This window comes from Populus nigra, chromosome 7 (assembly GCF_951802175.1).
Source record: "Populus nigra chromosome 7, ddPopNigr1.1, whole genome shotgun sequence".
Classification (NCBI taxonomy): Eukaryota; Viridiplantae; Streptophyta; class Magnoliopsida; order Malpighiales; family Salicaceae; genus Populus; species Populus nigra.
In genome coordinates, this window is record NC_084858.1 from 893,059 (window position 1) to 917,654 (window position 24,596).

Consider the following 24,596-nt stretch of genomic DNA (forward strand, 5'->3'; position numbering starts at 1 on the left):
CTTCATTACCCTTTTTTTGGTGATGCCCATTCATTTTATTTTATTTTATTTTTAATAATGTTGGGCTATTGTTTCAAAATATAAAAGATATAGAGATATAGATAATGATGTTTTTAATTTAAAAAATATAAAAATTCACTCTGAAATCTTCTGATAAATTTAATTTTATATTTTCATCTTTGTTTTTTTAACAAAATATGTTTACAATTCTCACATTGATCCCAATCTCTTTTATTATAAGACAATAACCCATTGCTGCCATAGATATTATATTTGTTCTTGAATATGTTATTTTATTATTTTTTTAATTTAATATTCTTTGTATTTTTTGACATTTTGGAAAAATCTCCTAAGGATTTGAAATTTTTATTTTTATTTTTAAAAAAACTTGGAAAACCAAGAAAAAATTAAAAACCTAGGAAAAATAAAATTAACTTGGAAGAAAATGGATAAAAAAAGTAAAAGAATATGTCCATAGCTAGAAGCCTTGTAGAATGAACTATGTCTATGCATGGAAATAAAATTTGCAAGATAATAGTTTTTCAAGATTCTCATTATTTTTCAATGCTTTTTATGGGTTATATTAATTGTTTTTGGGATGTCTCACATTTCTTACTCTTTTAGGTTTTTCAACCCCCCCCCCCCCTCCCACAATCTTGGTTTTGCAAATTTTGTTAATTTTTTTTAAATAATTTTTTTCATTTTTTATGTTTTGAAAATTATTTTTTCTTTCATTGGTAAAAAAAAGAATTTCAGTCCAACTTAAAATAATAAAAAAATACATAGGAGAAAATATAAATCCACTAGAAGGTAAAAAAAAAAAAAAACCCTTTCAATTTCAGTGGCTAACTAGCAAGAATTTGGGGAAAACGATTAGGAGATCTCCTAATATATGAACAATTTTTTAATTCATTATTTTAGTTTAAATGTTTTTTTAACCATCATGAATTACAGTTAGACCTCTATAAATTAATTTCACCAAGACCATGAAAATTTATTAATTAATAGAGATATTATTTAAATGTTAAATTTAAATTAGACCAAACACAAATATTATTTAATCAAAGTTATTAATTTATCAAGGTTATAAAACACATATTATAATATTTATCCATTCTACTTTACACAAATAAAAGAAAAGAATTATTCATTTAAGTATATAAATTTTAGCCTTCAATAAATAAAGATAAAAGATATATTATTCTTATAATTGTTTTTTTTTAAAAAAAGTTTGAATTCGGAATCTCTTGCATGAGAGCATAGGCACGCAAGCATTAATGTTCAACGTATTATTATTCAACCATTATTCCAATAATAATTTAACACGCAAGCATGCATGCATTGAATAATATTATGAGAAAGAAAAAAAATATGATTTTTTATTTTTTATTTTTTTTCTAAAAAACTAAAAACATTAATGTTCAATAAATTAATATGTTAAATTGACAATAGATTAACTTATAACCATTACATCAATACATCTTTGAGTTTTATATTTGCTAACGAGTTTTAAACATAGTTATAACTAGGATGTGGATTAAATATTTTTTTTAAAAAATATTTAAAATCCTATTATTTTAATATAAAAAAATAATGATTTAAGGATTAGATTTTAACTTGATTAATATTATATTGATCCCTCCGAGATGTTCTAGATTTTACTAGAAATGTGGCCAGCACAATGCTGCGGGGTTAATTTTTTTGTATAAAAAATATCAAAAAAATTTTAAATTTATGAGTATTAGGTTTTTCTATAAAGTTATACCTAAAAGTATTGGGTCTGTTTATTACTCCTAATCCAAAAGTTATATTTAAAATATTAATAATAATATTAAATTTACATGATCCAAGTTTAAGTAAGTTTGGTTGCAACATCAAACTAGGAGTCTTTGATATGAGTCTAGTTGTAAGATTCTGTTAAAAAATGTAATAATTAATTAAAATAAAATTAAAAAATAATAAAATAAAATATTATTTTAATAAATAATATTTTACAAGAAAAGTTAGAGTAAAATTCCCTCGTGAAATCATAAGATTTCAGAACAATAATTTTAAATCGAAGCATCGTCAGCTTGGAATATATGATCATGATAGTGCCCAGCTAAAAATGGGACCTACTTCAAAATGTTCGTATCAATCAGTATGAGCAGCCAGAAAACAAAAACCTAACAACTTCAAGTGTCTGTGGGCGCGCCCAAATGTTCGACCGGATAAAATTACTATCTTATTGGTGTCTACGTATACGAGATTATACAAAGTATCTCTAACTATTGTTTTAATAATTGGACCGGCTTAACGAGTTGATCTAATATCTAATTAATTTGAATTGAAAAAATTAATTGATTGATTTGTGTTTTTTATTGAATTGGTTGATTTTATTATTATTGTTTTAACTTAGATAATTCTAGATTTAAATTCGATATGTTTCGAGTCAACTTGCTGAGCGAATCTAGATTTTGAGTGTGTTTAAAAGTATAGTTGCAGTTGTTGTTTAAAGTGTTTTTTATTTGAAAATATATTAAAATAATTTTTTTTTAAAAAAAATTAATTTTGACATTAGCGTGTATTAAAATGATCTAAAAACATTAAAAATATTAATTTAAAGTAAATAAAATAAAAAAAATTCAAATTTTTTTAAATACACTTTTAAATCACAAAAATGTACAGCAACTTTATAATAATAGTTTTGAATCCAACGCTATAGCATCATCGTAAGCAAGCAATTGAAATATAAAATCGTGATAGAATAAAAATGGGAATGTTACAAAATTCTCGTACCGACAAGAATGAGCAGCAGCAGTTAGAGAACAAAAATGTAACGACTTCTTCAAGTGTCGGCGCCCAAGTTTTGGTTTGGTAAGAACAATTAAATTCAAGAGTGGACTGTCTTATTGGCATCTGTTTATCTTATATTAAGCTTTACCTGATCAAAATCAATATGCTTTTTCTTTTTTTTTAGTTTAATATGGGTGTCCGGATTAGCTTGCGTGCACCTCGACTAATCCCACGGGTCCTGAAGTTTACGACTATGTAAGCTTCCAGTGACCATCATATGAGCAACCACATGGCTCGAACCTGAGATTATAGAGGGAGCAAACCTTTTGGTCCCAAGCTCTTACCACTGGGCCACCACCTATATGATTTCAATATACTTTTTCTTGCTCTGTCATAGAGAGCATCTTTAACAAGAAATTTTTTTTTAACCAATAATAAAAATTCTAAAAAATAACACATATTAAAAATATATTTGAAAAATAATATAGCTCGAACACAAATATGTTTTTGGTTTTTAAATATTGATTTTGTGCATGTTAGATAATTGTATAAATTGTATTTTGATACCTCGTTTAAAAATTTAAATTATTAAATAAGGTTTCGAGAATATTTTTTTTTCTAATATTTTTTTGAGTGAAAACTTTTTAAATTTAAAATTTATGAATATTCATACTAACGTTTGCTTAGAGAGTTAAAGGGTGAATTCCAATAAAGAGGAGTTCTTATGATATCAAAACTGATAAGACTAATTTGTAAAATTATAAGAAATTCAATGACTAAATAAATAATTTACTCATTACAAAAACACCAATAGAAGTGGCAAATTAACCACATGCCCAATTAAGAAACTAATCCACTAGTTTTTAGAACCAAAGGATATTATCTTTGTAATTGGGCTTAGTACGTATATATTGTGCAAAGATGTTCTTAATAAAAAAATTAGTGATTATATAAAAAAAATTATCTAGCATTTATATTAAAAGAAGTACTAAAATTATGTAAAATATCCTCACAAGGGTTATGTGCAAAGAACAGGCAAACCCATGTAAATTGTACGTATTCGAAAGCATGAAAAGCAATGTTTTTGTATCAATAATTAATTGCATAAAAATATGTAGGAAATTTATGGTAATATTTGCAATTTGAGATTTTAATTTTTTAGCAAGGTTTAGTATTTTATTAATTTTAATAAAATAAAATATGATAATTGTCAAACATATATAGAACCATTAATTACTTGTTAGATTTACGTACGATTGTATAGTACTGGAATAATAACGAGCAATTATCTCTTAAACATGTCCCTGCAAAATTAATTTATTAAGCAAATATTATTTTTGTCTCGTGATCATAACAAAAGAAGAGTACAATCGTTTTAATTTGTGCCAAGCTAGTTTTGGTCTCAATTATGAAAAGAATTTGGTGTATTTTAGTTACATCATCCTTTTCCTTTAAGAAGGTGTCCACAAACTTTGATTTCTGCAGGCTTAGCAAGTATGAAAAGAATGTGGTGTATTTAGCAACCTCTTGATCAGTCGTATATATATTCTTCAGGATAAATGCCTGTTGGTTGATTGCTGAGTAATGATGTGAAAAAAGATGGCTATGGCGATTCTGTTCTGATCTCTTTCTGTACGGATTGAATAACTGGAAACTCTAACAAGTTGTAGTGCTGAAATATATGTTCTGTTTGAAATTAAGTAGAAATAATTAAATTCAAGATTTGTACACCTTAAGCTTACCAAAAGCCAGAAAAATGTCCTCGAGAATCTTGATAAAAAAAGTTTCAACAACAAAATGTCCACAGGGGGAGAGTTTTTAGTTGAACCGAACACAAGATATTAATCGATAAAACTCAGTTAATCCGAGTTTTTTTAGTTAATCCGAGTTATTTTAGTGATTTAATTCACGAAACATTTCGTTGTATTTTTCGATTCCAGAAATACATGCAGTAAGAGACATGATATCCCATTCCAAATTACTGGTGTCAGGAAAATTGCATTGATGCCGAAACTAAAAGAAAAGCAAGTGTAGTGAGAGGATCAGAAATCAGCAATGATGCTGATTTAGCAAAAGGGACCTGCATGCCAAGCTAACAATATGCATTCGGCTTATTGATAATGCCACCTGATAAGCAGTTCTCCCCGTGTAGCCACCGTTCTCCGCCTCCCTCCACACGCATTTGTCTGGCATGTTGCGGGCTACAATAGGGATTACTACTCTAGAATCTATATGGGCGTGAGAAAATAATGTTTCTCCACACCCTTTAGTTTTTATTGTAATGTAATTTTCAGAAAACATAAAATAATATAAAATAAACTTAATATTTAATGAAATATATTATAAAAAAAACTTCAATAAAAGGGGAATTTACTCCAATAAAAGGGAAATAATGTTTCTCCACACCCTTCAAGTTTTATGGTGATGTAATTTTCAGATAACATGAAATAATATAAAACAAACCTAATATTTGATTAAATATATCATTAAAAAAGTTCAATAAAAGGGAAATTTGTCCAATTCTTAGCAAAGAAGATAGCCTTGTCATCAAATAAAATTAAAAATTCCAAAACAAATAATATGTGAATCCATAATTTTACATCGTCTTTTTCCTTTAAAAAGGTGTCCACAAACTTTGATTTTTGCTGGCGTAGCATGTATGAAAAGAATTTGGTGTATTTAGCAACCTCTTGATCAGTCGTATATATATTCTACAGGATAAATGCATGTTGGTTGATTGCTGAGTAATGATGTGAAAAAAGATGGCTATGGTGATTCTGTTCTGATCTCTTTCTGTGGATTCTGATTACATATACTTAGAAAAGTCTGTACTAAACAGATTGAACAGCTGAAAAATCAAACAAGTTATAAAGTTTTTGCAAAAGAATCCGTCTGGGGAGGAATTTAATAAATTTTCTTCGTGATCCCAAGATTTCTGTTTAGCATTACGTGATATCTTCTGTCAAATTGTTTTTTATTTTAAAAAATATTAAACTGATATTTTTTAAAATATATTTAATAATTTTCATGTGTTATAATGCTTTCTTAAAATTAATTTGTGCATCTTATTTTTAAGCTTATCAGGAGTCGATATATATCTTCAAGAATCTGATAAAAAAAAGTATAACAACAACAGAATCTGAATTTCTTTTTCTTATCTCCTTTATATCTTTAAGATATTTCTAGATATCATATGCCAAACAATCCCAGTTATTTTTTAAAATTCTGATATCAAGATTTCAACAACAAAAATGTCTTCAGGAGGGTGAGTTTTCAGTTAAACCGGAAACAAGACATTGACCGAATGACCGGTGAAACTCAGTTGATCCGAGGTTTTAGTGACCTGATTCCCAGACACTTCCATGTTTTTCCGATTCCAGAAATACAGTAAGAGACATGACATCCCATTCCAAATTACTGGTGTCAGGAAAATTGCATTGATGCCGAAACTAAAAAAGCAAGTGTAGTGAGAGGATCAGAAATCAGCAATGATGCCCACATCGATCACAGTCATGCATGACTCTCTACTATTGCTTGCCTGAAAAGCTTCTCCACCTTTGTGGTGGGTAGAGCATTACGACAAGCTCTCCAGATAAAAAACCTGTGCTTCCATAAGTTCCTGTCTGTTTTAGCAAAAGGGACCTGCATGCCAGGCTATCAATATGCGGCCGACTCATTGATAATGCCACCTGATAAGCAGTTTTCACCGTGTAGCCACCGTTCTCCGCCTCCCTCCACACACATTTTTGAGGCATGTTGCCGGCTACAATAGGGATACTTGAAAACCAATTGCTCATTCCACCCCCACCGGCCACCATTCTGATTACCTAATGCTGTTAATCTATCCCCACCAGGCAATGTTCTAAGTAGACTGATGAGAACCGAGGATTTTCAAAGTTCCAATTAGAAGTCAGAAACAAAAGCTGACAGGATTGGGATCTCTGAATTAAAAAGTTCTGATTTCTGATTAGAATTATGTTGGTTTATATCTTAGATTATGATTATTAGTAGTAGTTGCAATTGTCCTTTCGTCAGAACTCTGGTTAGGCAAGGTTGCTAGGCTATTGTTTCTGAAACCTATCCTTCTCTTCTTAAGTTCCCATCATAGACTTTGGACTCGGAAAGTAGAAGGAGATGGGAGCCATCTTTTCTCTCTAAACAAGACCTCCTTTCAGCACCTCTGCATGTCCCTTCAAGAATGCTCCGCCATGTGTAAGATGGATTGAGCATAACGAAAAGAAGAATGATCGGGGAAACAGCTTCCTCGCAGAACCTTAAATACCACTGAATCTTCGTTCTCCATGATCCATCATCTCTGTTTAGCCAAGCGAGCAAGATTAAAAGCTTATCATTGTTGGATTTGCACGTTCTTTTTCCTCTGCTTTCTGACGCTACCAGCACCAAGCCAATAAGGAGTTGATATCATAGCAAATGCCCACTGAGAGCTTGAAAACACTTATGGCAAAGGTGGGAATCTTCTTCAAAACCCGATCCCATAAATTGGCGAAAATACCGTGCCTTCCATAACGCCCAATCATTCCAAATAATTCAATTCTTGGTTATTTTTTATAAGTTTTTTAGTGGCTTACGTTATATTTTTACTCTTTATATATATATATATATATATATATATATATATATAGAGAGAGAGAGAGAGAGAGAGAGAGAGAGAGAGGCGAAATTTATCAAAAAAAAAAATTATTTATACTTTTTTTATTCATATGTATATTACTAATTTAAATTCATATTATTCATAAAAAAAGTTTATGGTTATATAATATTAAGTTAATTTTTTAGTAATTATTAATTTACCCTCCTGGCAATGGCGGAACCAGGGGGAGGCTGGCAGGGGCCCGGGTCCCTACAAGGAAATTTTTCCCAACCTCTCCCTTTCTAAAATAATTAAAATTTTACTCTTTTTAAAATATTTTTTTTAATTTGGCTCCCCTTACTTTTTTCTTCTTGCTCCGCCCCTGCCTCCTGGTATTTACTAATGTTCAGTTAAAAACTATTTTATGTAGTGCACAAATCTTTACAAAATTAATATATATATATATATATATAATAAAATAAAATAAAAAACGTTTATTTAATAAACATTCAAATTTTATTCACTTATAAGTACCTTTAAATAATTTATTATAAATTATAAAAAAATATATAAATATGCTAAAACACTAGTTTATATAAATTTCTTGCTATATTGGAGCATTATCAAAGAATTTGAACTGTAAATTTAATATCTAACCATTGATTAATTTTTTATAATTTGATCATTTTATTTTTAAATTATTTTCAATGCAAAACATTGGTCAGTACTTAAGTGGTGATGTGACCATTATCTTGTATCACATGAAAAAAATTAGGTCTAGGTTGAAAAAAGGGAGAATATATTTGGAGTCCATTTTTTACTTATGCTAAAGATAAGTTGAAATGACTTTATAAGTTATAAGTATATTTGGCAAAAATTACTCAAAGTAACTTTTATAAAATAATATATAGAATAAGTTAAAAGTTTCAAAAAAATTATTTTTGATTAAATCAAATATTATGACTCAATTTTATAATAATTTTTTTTAAGTCGAAAGTTATTTCTAACTAAACATTGCTTATAATTTTATTTGAATAAAAAATAAAATATAAAACAACTTATTCAAACTTAAATCAATTTGTAAATGTCATACTAACATAACTTTAATATCAAAAAATGTGACGCAAATGAAAATTACACAAAAAAATAAGCACAAGAATATAAGTTTTTCAAAATTAGGGTTACTAATGAATTTTTTTTTAGAATAATATATCAGATTTACAATAAATTAAAAAACTTTAATGAATATTTCTTTTAAAGGAGTCATATCAGAGATTTACAACAACTTAGAAAACTTGAAACTAAAAGAAAAAAGCAATAAAATTCCTAAAAAAACTAGAAAAAGTAAAAGCATTAAGCATATTATTTAATTTTTTAAATTAAATAAAAATAAAAATAACTAGGAAAACAAATATTTTTTCCTAAAAATCCTTTTGCATTAGTCTCGCCATATTAAAAATACTCATTAAGTTTAAACTATTTTTTTCTCAATCTCGTGGATATCCAATCATGATTCTCTAATCTTTTTTTTTCCTTCACTTCAAGTACATAATAATTTTAAATATAAACTTCAATCTTTTTATAGTAAAATTTGCATAAGATACAATAATAAATTATATATCTTTCACTAGCTTCTATCTTTTATAGTAATGAATTACAAACTTTCAACTTGCTTCATCAACATATGTTGTCTTTATGATAATAATAAGTATATAATAAAAAGAATCAACATAGTCTAAATTAATAATTTTTATTTTTTAAATGTCTTTCTTGTTCTATATACACTCAACCTTTAACTTATCAATGATATCAGTATTAATAACATCATCACTGTTATTAATATTATTATTTATAATATCATTATCAATATAATCATCATTAAAATAAATATTATATATAAATTGCTAGAAAATATCAATTCATGTATGTCTCGTCATAAATGAGATCATCAAAGTCTCCATAGTACTCATCTCGATTAAGAAATCGTCTTCTCTATTAATGTCTCTGAAATGAGTTGTCAAAATTAATTATAAATTTCGTGATTATTTTTCTCACGATCCCCTGGGCTTCTCACCTTTACTAATTGACAAGTTAATTTTGTAATTTATCTCCGCATGTAATTACTAGTTTTTAAACACGACTTTTCAATTATATAATTTATTTTTGTATATTTTCTATCACCTGTTTTTAAAACCTTTTTTTCTTGATGAGAGCCTCTTCATCCTTTTCTATATGAGCACGCCATATTATGCTATCTCTTCCACACAAGATTATTACGGCACAGAGCAAGCAAATAACCATTGAAATCGTTGGGCTTTGATATCAGTTTACACATATGGAAATAACACAAGAAAAACAACGAGCACAACAATACAAATTCTACCAAATAAAGTTGCCACATAAACCTTAATTGAAAAATTTATTACTGAATATTTTTTAAAAAATAGTTTGCGTCTCTAAGTGGTTTATAATTCTCTAAACAAATTCAAAAACCAACTTAAACAAACTAGAAAAAATAAAATTATTAAGAATAATATTTTATTTTCTAAACTAAATGAAAAAAAATAAAAATAACTAAAAAAAATTATTTATCTTAAAAACCACTAATAAGATCATAAAAAATATAGAGACTAACTATAATTTACCCATTAAACAAAAATAAAACGGTTAAGAAGGGGGGAAATCCTTAACCTATCTTCTAATATCTTTATCATCAAATAAGTCTGAAATCGATTGATTTTATCATTTTTATATATATATATAAAAAAGAATGTAATGAACGCTAAATAATATCACTTCTTAATACACATGTTTGTTAAGTCCATCCAAGTAAATTGGAGTTTATTTTAACACTTTTATTGAAAACATTTAACAACTAATTTATATTTATTACATTTAAAATAAAATTAATAAATATTTGAGACACAATAAAGAGATAATACCTTAAGCATTAACTCAAGAGGTTACTTTACATGAAATATAATGATGACAATGAATATTTATTAATTAAATTTTATATTATTTATACGGAATTGAAGTTCAAAATAATTATTTAAACTTCACTTGAATCTAAACAAGTGTGAATTTTTTATAATTAAATTTGACTTGATCAAGTTTTGGATACTCATTTAATATTTATAACTTAAACTCGAACCCAAATATTATAATTTAAAACTATTTAGTACATAATTAACTGATATATATGTCATTTTTTAATTTTTTAAATTATTTATTTATTTAGAATCAATATTTAAATTTGAGTTAAATAAATTAATATTTATACGCAACCCAAAATTTAATTTTTTATCTTTAAATTTTACTCAAAACCCGAACCTAATAGAGATTTACAACTTTTAAAAAAAAAAAAAAACGTAGTTTTAAAAATAAGAGAACACCTTTCCTCCTCCTTGTACATGTCTGCTTCTTGATTGATTAAAGCCATTACATACGCTTAAAAACACCCCATCTCTCCGCACTCCCTTTTGAGCGAGCGAGCGAGCGAGCGCAATGAGTGAAATCTCAGGAGGAAGCAGATCCGTACTTCTATTATTCTTCCTTTCACTTTCTCTTCTTTTCATTTCAGGTTTGTCTCTCAGATCTCTTTCGCCTTTTCTCCCTTCTTTACCAATCTTTAATTACCAACATTGAAAGGAAAATTATTGTGTTTGATTTTATTTTTATTTTTATTTTTTTGTATAGTTTATGCTTGTATCTCTCCTTGTTGGGCTTGATTTATTTTTATTTTATTTTATGAATTTGCATGTGGGTAAATAATAAAAAATAGATAAATTATAATGCTTCAATTTTCATAGAATCCATTGAATGGAAAAGGAAAAAAGAAAAAAACTATGCAGTGCATGTAACATTCAGGTTTTTTTTCCTTTTTTTTTTTCATGTTTCCAGGTATCTCAGATGACTCATCCGGTGCAAAAAATGGGACGAAGGCTGATCCGCATGCTGCTTCCAAAAACAATGATGGGCCCGAGATTGCCATTGTGTTTGTTTTCGTTGTGGCAATAGGGTTCTTTGCACTTTTCCTTTTCAAGTTTTGGCAAAAGAAGAAAAGGGAAGAGCAGTATGCCCGTCTTTTGAAGTTGTTCGAAGAGGATGATGAGCTTGAAGTTGAACTTGGCCTTCGAGATTGACATTTTTAATTCTTGCAACTTGAGTTTATTGTAGGTAAGGTGTGTTTTTCGGTTCCCAGTTGGAGAGATTTTGCTGCTTTCTTTGTAGGTTTGGTCAATGTGTAAAATGTTTTTAATTCAGCACGTAACTTTGCTTCTTTTGTTGATTAAAACTTACAGGCGTTTGTATGGTTGTTCTGTGCAAGTGCATTTTCTTCTGCGGATGTTATGCGATTGATTTATTTTTCTGAACTTATAGATGATGTTGCTTTTACATTAAAACATTAAGTTATTTAGCACTTGCTGTGAATGAAAGTATGTATCTTGATGCTTGCTGGCTATCAATATTATGTTCTAACCTTGGTTATGTTGTGCAGGCTTAAAAGAGATTTGTTTGGAGGAAAACTTGCTCCTCCGTCAGCCAAGATTGGGCTGTGGTGATCCCTGTGCAGAGGTTAGATGTTTTTTTCAATTGAATACTGTATTACTTTTCATGTCATGTTCAAATGAAAACTTTTCATGAATTTGAATTCTTTGATTACTAAGAGAAGTGAAATTCTACCTTGTATAAGTTCTACGAGTCTTATTCCCAGTTTGTAAAAGATGAATTCTTTATTCTGGTGCACATCGAATTGTGTAGAATTAAAGCATTTTTTTGTGAAGCATCTTGAATATTTATATATATTCCATATTAGCAGAAAGGATGAGTTGATGTAACGTCTTCTATTCTGAATTTTGATGGTGGTGTTCATGGTTTATGGCACCTACTCTAGCCTCAATTCCAAGCCATATTTATCCCATAATGGATGTGTGTGCCCACTTGCTGGCTTTTGACTTAATTAGTTTCTCTTATCAAAATCCTTAAGAAAATGAAGAAATATTGTCTGAATGTTACAGCCTTACAGGCTTGTCGTGAATGAATACAAGGTGCGTTGTAACAGCCTTACAGGCTTGTTGTGAATGAATACAGGCTGTGTTGGAACAGTATTTTAATACCTGGATATGCTTTTAATGAGTTTGAAAATACATAGGTTCTGAACTTGCTGTGAATGAATTTACTTTGTTTCTAACCTTCCTTTTTCTTCTGTCTTTAATGATTTCAAAACTTCATATTGGCTTCGTGCATCGTCGGTCTATTTGAGATCTTTGTTCATTGTGATTAAAATTTTCCCAATACACATCTTGTATCTCTCATCAGCTGCTGAGCAATTTTTTTTATGGATTTACTGGGCTGCATTTGGTTGCAGAAAATTTTTAAAAATCTCAAATCTTTGGTCATGAGAAGCTTTTTCCTGCCTTGCTTCTAATCCAAGAAAATAACTTGATATTCTTGGACTTGTTTGCAACTAGGGACATAATGATAAAGTGAGCATTGAAATTGGGTGAAGTGTGTTTATGCCCCTAAAGACTAGTCAATTTTTCATTTATGTCCTTATAGTTTAAGATTATAGTTGTTTTATCAATAGATTTCAAAAATTCCCATTGTTTTCCTTGACTCTTTTAAAAGTTTCAAGCAGAGTGAATAAAGGTGTGCAAGCCCATATTTTGAATTTATTTGATTTATTCTTATGTCTCAAGTATTTATGTGAAATATTATCACATATTAAACTAGATTTCAAATAATTTATTTCTTTTTAAAACACTACCTAAAAGTTGTACAAGTCAGTATTTACTGGGATACCTCACCAATTTGGGATTAGAGAGTTGCCATGGCACTTTTACAAACCATGAGTGGTTGTGGTATGCTGTTACCGGTGGTGGAGGCCACCACAAGAACTGGAATCGTGGCAAGTTGGTTGCAGCCCTAGTGGGGTGTTGGTGGTGGTGGCACTTGTGCCAAGAGAGCATTCCCTTGTATCAAAGACAAAATAGTCATCGAATTCCGAATTTTATCGCCGTTAATATTCCTATTCTTGGTATGTCTTGGTAATATGCCAGACATTTAAAATGTTATTTGCGACTGTAGCATAGCATCGGGTTAAGGAGAAGGATTGGTTCGAATTTTACCAGATAACATGTGCGAGAGTGTGTTTATGTCCTCTTGAATTTGCTGGAAATTTGTTACTTGTATAGACCAAAAGCATATTCACCAGGATAAGGGTGGAAAGGGAAGCAGTAACCAATTGGAATTTGGGTAAGAATTTTATCATAAATCAAAGATAATCATTGATGGAAAAGTTTATATAAAAGCACCAGGCTTGACAAAAATAGAAAATTCCAGGCGATAGTGTCCTACTTTAATACGACTATAACGTATAAAGACTTTGACAAGTCAACTGGGTGAAAAAACCTAGTTTCTTTTAATCTACTTAACACTTTAACCCATGACCCGGGACTTGGAGCCAAGTCAGACCTTCTAATCAGGTCCTATAAGCATGCTAACACTTGAAAACAGAAAATTCAAAATCCTTTATTTATTCTCTTGGTTGGATGAGTGCATGTTTCCATGAATGTCTTGTCTTCATCAGCTGGTCTTGGTTAGCTTCTTTTCATTGATTAGATTACAATCAGGAATACGTTATCTTGATTATTCCTTAAAATTTGAAAAAATAGCCCCAGTAAAATGTAAACAATATAGCAGAAAAATGGAGCTACAAGTCATTTGAGTCAAACTAGTGCATTTATTGAGATAATGATGTTACATTATAGAATTACCGGTGCAAAAGTCGTCAGGTAGATTTAAAGATACATCACATGACTTGAAAGAACTAACTGAATTATTGATTACAAGTAGTTTATTTCACTAATGAAACGAATAATTCCATGCTCAAATGAATACTACGTTAAAGAATTGGAGATTGTTTGATACACACTAAAGCACATTGAACAGAACTAGTGACAAAAGATAACCTGCGGAAGTTTCCAAGCAATTATGCTCAACACACAGGAGTTCAGTTTGCCGAACGCCAAATGCTCAGCCTCCAAAGGTCCCTCCCAAGCATCAAGAAGCCATTAGGGCTTCGATAAATAAGTTGCCGTCATCCAGCAATGAATAAACCAGAGTCATCTTCCTGTCTTGGCTCGTTTCATTCCGGCAGTATTGAAGGGTGACATGCTTGGGCTCATGCTAGGGCTCATGCTTGGACTTTCCTCCCTTAGAGTACCATTTAGCAAAGCCAGTTCCCTCAATTGCTGTTTCTTATAGTGATCCAAGGATTCGTCCTGCAGAAAGAGAGCATAGCAATGAGTACAAGTCAAGAGAAAATCAGCAAGCTGTGGCAGAGACCTAGAATTTAACAGCAAAATTCATAAGTCATTCATGTCCATACCACAGGCTTCAGGAGGCTTTCTAATATGGTTATTGCATGTTCCAAGCGGGCATTTATTATATCCTCTGGAAATTCAGCCTCCACCAACACATGCAGCGGTTCATTAAGGTGCTCATATCCAGGCTTGTCTTTTAGTTTTTCTTCCTGGAGAAAAATCATAGTCAATCATAGGAGTTATGGGAAGGATTGAAAAGAGGGAAAACAGGCATCACATGAACAATGATCATTGAACTTACTTGTGCAATCAACAAATCATTTATCAAAGGAGACAATGACAAAAGCTTTCTTTTTCAAGGGATTTAAGAAATATTTAACTGAAGTTCCATTCTGAATCACAGAAAATAAATGGTCCGCTTCACTGTCGTCAAAAAGTGATTCTACATTAAACATTGTGATTCCTAAATATGAGTACCATATCTCTACCATAGAAAGCAACTGAATTGAAAATATAATATACAAAAATGGATCATTGGAGCTCTGGCTCGTTTATAGTCATATTTCTGATCAACTAATTTACAGTCATATTACCTCTCCTGGACATTAACATAAAATACAAATTCTCCTAAATGAGGCGTGAAATTTAGTATATAAATAATACACCCAAGCATGTGAAGCACACACGAAGTAGTATTGTTCATTCTTTAATGGAAAGCAGGAACAGGTTCAGCCCATAGGTTCCACCTTCCATTTCTTTGCATTGAGTTTTCTACAGTTAAATGAGGTGCTAACAAGTTATGCATGGCATTTATGTCTTCCTGTTTTGAACAATTTCAGTACTACGGTGGCCAAGTAGTCAGACTCAGACATCAAAAACCAACAATCACCCATGATAAGTTGTGAAGTACAGCACAGATGGTCATCATGATAGTTTACAATGAAAAACAGAATAAAATGCATGCAAGCAACCAACTTAAGTCTCCTCAATATAAATTGAACAATCTATACATAATAAAATGTGACCAAAGAATAACAGCTGCTATCAAAATAGATTTGAAGGCTAGATATTATATCAGAAAAAAGAAGAAAAAATTGTGTTCTATGACTCTTTCCATGAATACTAACACAAATAGCAAAACAACTGCAAACAACATCAGTATCTAGGTGCAACTACATGTGTCAAATTTCTGTCATGGGGATCGTAGCATGACTTGGTAAAAACTATAACTATGGTGCAAATACTGATCAAAACTTTCATAAATGGACGACTGAATATAAATATTCAAAGTGAGTCGAACATCAACATTAAACAAAATTCACAGAGAGCTATTTGTTGGATCACCTACAAATTAGCATGTCCCTTTTAAGAAGATTGCACTACGAGAAAAATAGGATAGTAAGATACCCACCCCATTTCAACAGAAACCATAGAAATCAACAATACTTGAAATACAAATACAAATTTTAATTTCTAACATCATGTCATACAAGAGCAAGCAGAAGCTATAGTCATTTACCAAGTTCACTTCAGATTCACCATGACATGCAACCTAACTATCTAATTAATGCAAACTAAACTGCTTTATCAATTGACTTGAAATAGAAAACAAATCAGAATCATTCATACCTTTAGAGAATCCTTTACGGAGCCCTTGCCTCTTATATACAACCTACAATCTGTCAAGGCTTCAACTCTTTTCAAGGAGTTCCCTCGTGGTCCCAAGATTCGGCCAACAAAATTATACTGCCAAATTCTGGGTTAGAGTTAGAAATGATAATTAATTCATATCTCCATTACTTCAAGAAACATCTTGGACTTACACTTGGGTATTTATCAACAGGAACATCAAGTCTAATTACTCTCTTTACAACAGGCGTGATTGGAATTCCAGGGACCCCAGGCCAACCCATTGAAGCAGCTGGAAATGAGGCCATTCTTTGAAGATGCCCATTCTCCTGCAGTAAGACATGACACGTGGATTTTCTATTATTTTGTTTAAGAAATTAAAACTAAGATGTCATAGTTATCCTAAAGTAAGACATTTTCGGGCATGAGAAGAGGAGACTAATTTTTCTCAGGTATTGCAGCAGATGGGGGTTTGTACAAGATATGCCATGGAAGTTAACCCAATCCTAAACAACTTTCTTCCTCCATGAAATATCATGTTTCTTTTCTTCTAAGCAGGCCGCGACACTTAAGTCAAATACTATTCATAGGAGAAGCACTCAGACAACCAAAAATAGTCCAGGACATTTTCCAAGTTGCTCGTGAGTACTCATTGGCCTTACATATCATGAGGATTCAAGTTACATTGTCTAGATGATAAGGACATTGGTTTTCTAAATTTTATCCAACATGCGTACTCCCAATAGAAGTCACCTACTCATATCTTGGAACTTCATAGAATTTTCTTGCAAGTTCACAAAAATTACAGTTTCTCAAGGAATCAACTTCTCTAAAAAAATGATATAGCACAATGTTCAAATTCACTGCTTTCCCATCAAACACTCAAGGTCAAAGAACCCTACCATATTGCGATAAAAAGATAGAACACGTAACAAAGATTTGCTTCCAAGAGGGAAAAGGAAAATTTCCATTTCACATCAATCTTCAACACTGTTTTTCTAGCTCATTGCAGATGTACTATTAACTAACTTAGAAATATCGCCTTCAGTAATGTCTTATTTTTGCTCATTTTCTTCAGTTTCTCAAGTCGATATGCATGATAGGGAAATAATGAAGAATCAAACTACCAACTTCCAAAGAAATTTGAGGGAGGTAATATGATAGCCAAATAAATGTTGTGTCAGAAAGTATGAAAGAACGACGCAATTAACAAATGAAATGGGAAAAGAGAAACAGGAACGAGCTAAATTGAAGTAATCAGAACACATCAAGCCATTTTGTATGTTCGGATTCAAAAATGCAAAGTGATTCTGTTCACAACAAAGTTAAACAAACTGCTAATACAACACTACAGTACCAGTAGTAAAAAAGCAAGAATGCCAGATAGCAGGATCATCATGTAGTAGTTAAAAAGCAAGTCAAGTAAAATTCATTTCCTGTATAGCATACTAACTACCAAGAGTATCCAAGTCACACATGAAACCACAAACTCGCATTACCTCAGTTGGCATAGCAGACCATGCCTCCAAATCCATCGTTCTTCCATTTGAATGTTGACCTAATGACCTAAATGGACTCTCATGCTCGTATCTTTCATGATCTACCAAACCCTGATTGCAAGCTGATGCCCTTCTGATTTCTGCAGTGACATTAAAGTATACCAACTAAGCATGTAGTATGGATTACGCGAAACTCTTTAGTACAGTCGACAGTTATATTACTCTGAGTGATGTCTGCATTTTCCTAAAAGCTAATAGTTTTAAGAATTTCCAGCAGATCAATTATGGGAACTATGATTGCATCGCTCGAACATATACTTCATGTTTCAAGCAGATAAGAACAAGCATGTGGATAAACACCATTAGAGAATACTATTAGTGATGTCTGATGTATTCCTAGAAAACTAATAGTTCAAGAATTTCCAGGAGATCAACTAAGGGCATCATGATGTATAATTGAAACATGTACCTAAAGGTCCAAACAGACAAGAACATATGTGCAGACAAATAAAAACTGCCAACTTCAAGGTAAATATTTTTGTGCCAAAAATCCATTAAGCAATAGCCTCCCTGTGGCTGTATTCATCATTGATATAATGTTGTGGGGTTTCCCTTCCCATTTGTGTGTCAAGTATTCAAGCTAGTCCTCTCTGTGTAACAAAACTAAAGATCTGCATGCAATCATCTACTTTAAAATCATGAAAGAACAAGTAATGATGCTTTCATGTACCAGTATCGCATGCACAGATAAATGCTGGTACATTTACAGAAACCATGCGCGTCAATATTGAAATCACTCATTCAAAAGAAAACAACACCTGTAATGCAACCAATAAGCAATCGTGTATATACAGTATGTATCGTGTAAGATAAGTTATGATTCAGTAACCTTGATTAAGAAGCCTGCAGCAATTTGGTAAAACTTGCACAAATGGCCCCAACTTGTGCTTCTCTGCGAATAACTCCGCCAAATATCTGTCATTGTTATACTAGTCAAATCACATATGTAAAAACTTGCAAAAAATAGTGGTCATGAAAAGAAAATAAACATTTGAGTTTTTACAGCAAGATTAGCATTGTGGGTTGTAGGTACGGACACACTAGAGATGAAAGGCATTTCATGATTCAAATTGTGCATAACAATAGCAATTTAGATGGTAATTTTTTTTACATTTGAAGTTTTGAACTGCAATCATGGATAAATGTTTCATGATATGCAGACAGATATTCTTAAAATTATTCACAAGTATGATCTGTGAAAGGAAGCAGGAAAAGACAACAATTCAAAATACAAGCTTAGCAATCATGGTTTTAAATGCCAACCATTACATTACGTAAACAGCAAATAATAAATAAAAAATTGCCTTTTAATGGTTTTCAGTGATGAACTGCATCACATCCTTGTGGCCAATATTCAAGGTCGTCAGATACCCAACAACTCCTATTTTGTCAGTTTATGTTTCCACTAGTCTTTTTTCAAGTTTTTTCACCTCATAGCTCCCCACCCAATTTTTTCACCAAAATTTGTTATTCCAAGTGCTCGCCTCAATGAAGTTACAACCTTGAAATTTTTTCTTCCAATGTCAAGATATAAGTTTTTTCTTGTTTTTTTATTTTTTTCTTGGGGTTGAAGATCTGAGACTTCTTTATTGGTACAAAGTTGTTAGGAACTTGCATGGTTATAGGATTATTAAATGCACGGATTACCAAAAAATTGTTAAAAAGCTAATGGTTTCTAGTTGCAATGGCCATAACAGTTATTTTATGCCCAAGAAAGATGGCTTCCCTGACCATCCCTGATTAAACCATGTTACTAACAGCTTCATAAAAGAAAAATATTACTTTTAATATGGATCTTCTAAGAATCTCCCAACTGGTTTACTGAAGACTGCTGGGAGCAAGATGAAGAATCCCCAACCAACATTACCTTAAGGTTCTTCCACTATACTGTTTTGCTTTGGTCACAGATGAATTGACCAGGCACTATGTCACAACTTGAGTTTGGGTACATTAAAAGTAGGAATATGGAGTACTCCAAAAGTTCAGTGATTCCAAATGAAGCAAAACCACAATGAAATAACACATCGCAACTGAGTGATGTCAAGGAAAGTGAACAAGCTGCTGTTAGTTTGAGTAGAAAGGTCTCAACATCAACATTTCACTTCCTAAATGGCAGAATCTAACAAGAAGAAATGACATCGAGGACTGAAATACACAAGAACAAGTAGAGTGCTAGTTTTGCAATTGAGAAGTTGCAACTGGGATGGAAAGTAAATTTTACAAACTACAACTAGACCATTTATGATATAGGATTCAGCACAAGAAATGTTGGGAGTTAAAGAAGCACCATTTCAATAAATGTGCACACACGAGATGGGGATGTGAGGATTGACATTAGACACCTAAAAATAAACTAGTGAGAAATGAAAGACTCCACGAGATGGTGAAGGCAGCAACCATTGAGGATACATTACTATGGGGTCATCTAGGACAATTTTAAGTGCATCAGATACAGACCCCATGGATGCTTTGGAGCAAAGAGTGCCTGGATCAAAGTAGCTTCGTGCTAGAGAAGTGAGCCAAAATTAGCATGGGTAGAAGAGGTAAAAAACTGATTCAGAATCACAAAATATTTAAAGAGGTTAGAAAAGTCTCACTTGCTATAGAAGAGCATTTTATTTCTGGAAATTAAAGTGGTGCTTTTCCTCTTGAAATTTTGCTTTGGAATATGGTTCTTTATTGGACCTGGCAATTCCCAGCAAGCTTGGTCTAAAAACAAATGATTGCCATGCCATCCTTGGTGTAGCTGTCACCCATGCAAGCTGTTGGAATTTACCTCGTGTGTATCTCCCTACTTCTGTTCTCTTTTAAAACACAACATAGGTACTGCTTCTAGCATTAACTTCCAGGAGAAATAGTGAGTAGAGAATCTTCCATTATCCATTGAGTTTCCACATCTCTACTGCCTTTCTAGTTTGCATAATGCTCCTATGCCCGGCTTACACTCTATGGAGTGTAGCAGTGTCTCATGGAATATACGATTACACCCTTTCTAGTGAAGCATGTTGTCAGTAACTTCTAAAGCAAATGGAGGCACAGGATCAAAGTCAATTCTCTTGTAAGTATTTTCTGTATCATCTTACTTACTCCTATTTTCTCTTTCATCACTACGTCTGGAGCACCAAAGTACCCTGCAAATCTAGGGCCTTTATTTGGACTGTGATACTTATTAGGATTGATTGCATATCCCAATGGCCATATAAGGTCATGTCGCCTGCAACTGTTTCATATGTGATAATAACAGGGAGATAAAAGCATCTTTTGTTACAATGTTTAGTAGCTTTGTATATGTGGAATAGGCTTTTCACTGTTGCTGGTTAATCAAGACCAGTTGCAAAGAGGATCTTTCATCTTCCATAGAAGGATTCTTATCCTGGTTGACTCTATAAAAATTACAGTTTATCTTGTATCATTCTTTCTCTCTTTTAATAATATACTCTTGTCTGTACCTGACAAACAACTTAGAGAAAGTTTAGTCATATTGGAAAAAAAAGGTCCATAAAACTGAGCTTAGTGAGAATAGTAATGAGATTTTGTTAAGTTCAGATGGATTGAGTATTTTGGATAACTGGTCACTCCTCTAGGTTCTTTCCAACCAAACGCTGATTTGGATGCAAAGAAAGGGTGGCAGTAAACTGGGTCTCCAAAGGGAGAGTTTTGAGAAACGACAAGCACGGCTGAAGTGGCTATACATAACAATCTATTTACGGATCTTTATGCTAAAGAAAACAGAAAAATAATTCAATCTAGACAAGTAACAACGGATTTTTCTTTTTATACCCAAAATTGATGTCAATGGTTATTGTTTTCATAGGAATCAAAGAGAACTGAAAGAAGCATCGTGCCATAATGACTTGCAGATGCTTGGAACAAAAACACCAAAATGAAAAGAAAAAAAATCTACGGAAAAAGTTCAAATTTTGTTGGGAAAGAAAGCGCTCGGCATGTAAAGCAGGGCAAAAGAAGAATAAGACATTTACTGAAAAGCATGATAATCACAAAAATACAAGAAGAACCGCTTGAAATAACATCAATGTATGATGACTCTTTCCACAAGAGAGAGTGAACCACTATAACAAGAAATATTTGCTCTGATTTCCCTTATTAGCATGTGGTTTTGCAGTAAAAAAAGAAAATCATCCATGAAGTTCTCTCTCAAATGAGAACAAAAGAAAGAGTTTTCTTCAATTTCAACTGCAACAATCTTTTAAAATAGAAGTTACCAATACCAAAAATCAAACACAACCTCTTTCTCTTAGACAAGAACGTGATAGTTTAATGAAAAAAAACACCAAGAAGTGAAAACAACACCATCATCCACACCAAAAATAGCATGAAATAAGTCAAAAGGATAGAAACCATCAATCATAGCACAACCCCATAACATAAAAAGGAAAACAAAAACCATGATATACAAGCAAGAGAAAGCAACAACCTTTCAAGATAATAAGATAACAAAGATCAATCGGCAAGACAATTAAACATGAGGAGTGAAAACTAACCTTTCAAGATCTGAAGGCAAAGAAGTGGACCTGTGAGGAGAAGCATGGTGGACTCCAGAGGGAGGGTACTGGAAGTAACTCCCAGGTGGGATTCTCTCTCCCATCACACAACCACACACACGACAGAAAAGGAGTTATATTACTGCTGTATGTAGCTGCTTAAACAAGAAAAAAGAAGGAAAACAACATTAGAACACCAACAAGTCGTCAAAAGATAAATGAAACAAGAAACAGAACCGAAGCAGGTAAATAAAAGAAAAGGACGAGGGCTTACTGGATGTGGATGGGAGCAGAGGGGGGGAGGGGTGGAGGCAGAGATTTAAGAGGCAAGAAAAGAGGAGTGATGCCAGTCTCTTCCTTGGCTTTTTATATTGCTAGTAGTTGTTGGGTCTTGGCTTTGGAGTGGTAGTGGAGCAGAGCAAGCAGTGGCAGTGTGGTGTTAAAGACCAAAAGCCCTAACTCCAACCCAACAAACACTCTCTCTTCTCTTGGATTCCTTTTGCTTTGCTGTATTTATTGATTAATGATGCTCTTCCATGCTCGATCTTTCCTTAAGTTTGACCTCTATTGTTTTGTTTTGGAATAAAAAATAAAAATATTTTTGCATTTAGTATTTTATGATAATATTGGCGCATAAATAAATACACTAAACAAATAGTTTTACAAAACGACATGTTCATATTGAACATACCGTTATTTTTATGCAAATTAACGTGATTTATAGATATACTATTATATTAATTCGCAATCCGCAGTATTTAATAATAATTTTTTAAAAAATATAAAATAAATATTATGAGTATAGAGCACTGGACCTAAAAATTTTGGATTTGACGATCAAGTCAAACTCAATATTTTTGGGTCTGGTTGTCTAACTTGCCCTAATAGCATTGTGTCCAACTGTCCAACCGGATCCAGTATTTTTGGATCTGACTGCAAGTCATACCCAATAATTTTGGGTTTGGTTTTCAAGCCAGACCCAATAACACTTTTAGAAATGATTTGGGTCTGGCTTTATGCTTTTTGCACAAAAAAATAAAAAGACAATACTTCCAGCAATACTTTTTGACTAAAAAACAACAAAAACAAAGCTCTCATGAGCTACAATGTTGCCTACAGTGCAAACACTTTGTGTCTACAGTGTGGTTATCAGTACAATGAATCTATATCCACGGTAAATGCATTGTGTTTTTCTCATATCTTTTAAAGTATAGTATAATAAATGTTTGCGAACCACAAGATACACTTTACCACAAAACACATGTAACAATTCTTAGGGGGTGTTTAAGAGTGTGATAGTAATTGTTTTTTTTTAAATTTATTTGAAAATACATTAAAATAATATTTTTTATTTTTTAAAAAATTATTTTTTATATCAAAATATTAAAACAATCTGAAAAATACTAAAAAATTTTAATTAAAAAAAACATTTTAAAAACAAACAAACATTAAAGCCTTGATGTTTCATTTCTCTATTAAACTTGTTTTGTATCTCTTGTGATTCACAACAATTATTAAGCACAACAATCCATTGACAACGTCTTGGATCACTACAAGCTTTGAAAAGACTTTCATCTGTTAGGATTTGCTTTTTAGGTTTTGTTTTGGACTGCATTCTCTCTCTCACATTAACAAAAAAAATTATTGCGCTTTATATTGTTCTATAACATTTTCTGAATATTCCTCCAAGCTATATTTTAATTTTTTTTTTAAGTATCGTAGTATATTAATATCAAAAATAAAATTTAAAAAATAAAATTTTTAATATATTTTTTTTAAAAAAATATTTTAAAAAACATTCATTTAATTATAACAACATTAATTTTCCTCTCTCGCCCACCAAAATAATCTGCCCCCTCCCTCTTGAGCTCAGCCACCTCTTCAGTCGCCATTACTTTTCTCCCTTCTGGGCATAGTTGCCATTGCCTCCGTCATCCTTTTAACCACCATTCACGCCGCTTGTGTATGATTTTTCACTTGTTTTCATTTTTATACTGTGCAGGAGATCTGAGACTGGTTGATGGATTTCAATGACAGGGAGACTTTGGTCTTTTACCTTGTAGGCAAAAACATATAGCTATGAACTAAAATCACTCCCTTCGACAAGAAAAAAAAAACCAATGATGTAATTATAATTGTCCAAGGGGCATGAAAGAAATACTCTTTTGGCCCTTGATTTTTTTTGTTTTTCAGACCTGGTCCTCGTGGTTTT

General features: G+C 31.7%; 2 protein-coding genes across 3 annotated transcripts; one reads left to right on the forward strand and one right to left on the reverse strand.

Annotated features, from left to right (window-relative positions):
* The first annotated feature begins 10,873 nt into the window (after positions 1-10,873).
* LOC133699349 (uncharacterized) lies at positions 10,874-11,511 on the forward strand. Its single transcript, XM_062122586.1, has 2 exons — positions 10,874-10,949; positions 11,270-11,511. The coding sequence occupies exons 1-2, from the start codon at positions 10,874-10,876 to the stop codon at positions 11,509-11,511; spliced, it is 318 nt and encodes a 105-aa protein (XP_061978570.1).
* A 2,580-nt stretch (positions 11,512-14,091) lies between these two features.
* Positions 14,092-22,833, reverse strand: LOC133699233 (KH domain-containing protein At1g09660/At1g09670-like). Of its 2 annotated transcripts, none has more exons than XM_062122402.1 (8): positions 22,659-22,833; positions 22,385-22,542; positions 18,712-18,797; positions 17,823-17,962; positions 16,518-16,652; positions 16,324-16,440; positions 14,760-14,903; positions 14,092-14,652 (listed from the first exon to the last, which is right to left on the reverse strand). In XM_062122402.1, exons 2-8 carry the CDS (start codon positions 22,486-22,488, stop codon positions 14,494-14,496), a joined length of 885 nt encoding a protein of 294 aa, XP_061978386.1. In that variant the 5' UTR covers positions 22,489-22,542; positions 22,659-22,833; the 3' UTR covers positions 14,092-14,493. The 2 variants fall into 2 exon arrangements, with proteins under 2 accessions (XP_061978386.1, XP_061978385.1); XM_062122401.1 differs by having other exon boundaries at positions 22,385-22,539; positions 22,659-22,817.
* Between the last annotated feature and the right edge of the window lie 1,763 nt (positions 22,834-24,596).

Coding starts and splice junctions, on each gene's coding strand:
- LOC133699349 (XM_062122586.1), top strand. CDS start 10,874: ATGAGTGAAATCTCAGGAGGAAGCAGATCCGTACTTCTATTATTCTTC. Junction 10,950..11,269: donor TTCTCTTCTTTTCATTTCAG/GTTTGTCTCTCA, acceptor TCATGTTTCCAG/GTATCTCAGATGACTCATCC.
- LOC133699233 (XM_062122402.1), bottom strand. CDS start 22,488: ATGGGAGAGAGAATCCCACCTGGGAGTTACTTCCAGTACCCTCCCTCT. Junction 16,653..17,822: donor GGTCTGCTATGCCAACTGAG/GTAATGCGAGTT, acceptor GTCTTACTGCAG/GAGAATGGGCATCTTCAAAG. Junction 16,441..16,517: donor CTGTTGATAAATACCCAAGT/GTAAGTCCAAGA, acceptor AGAATTTGGCAG/TATAATTTTGTTGGCCGAAT.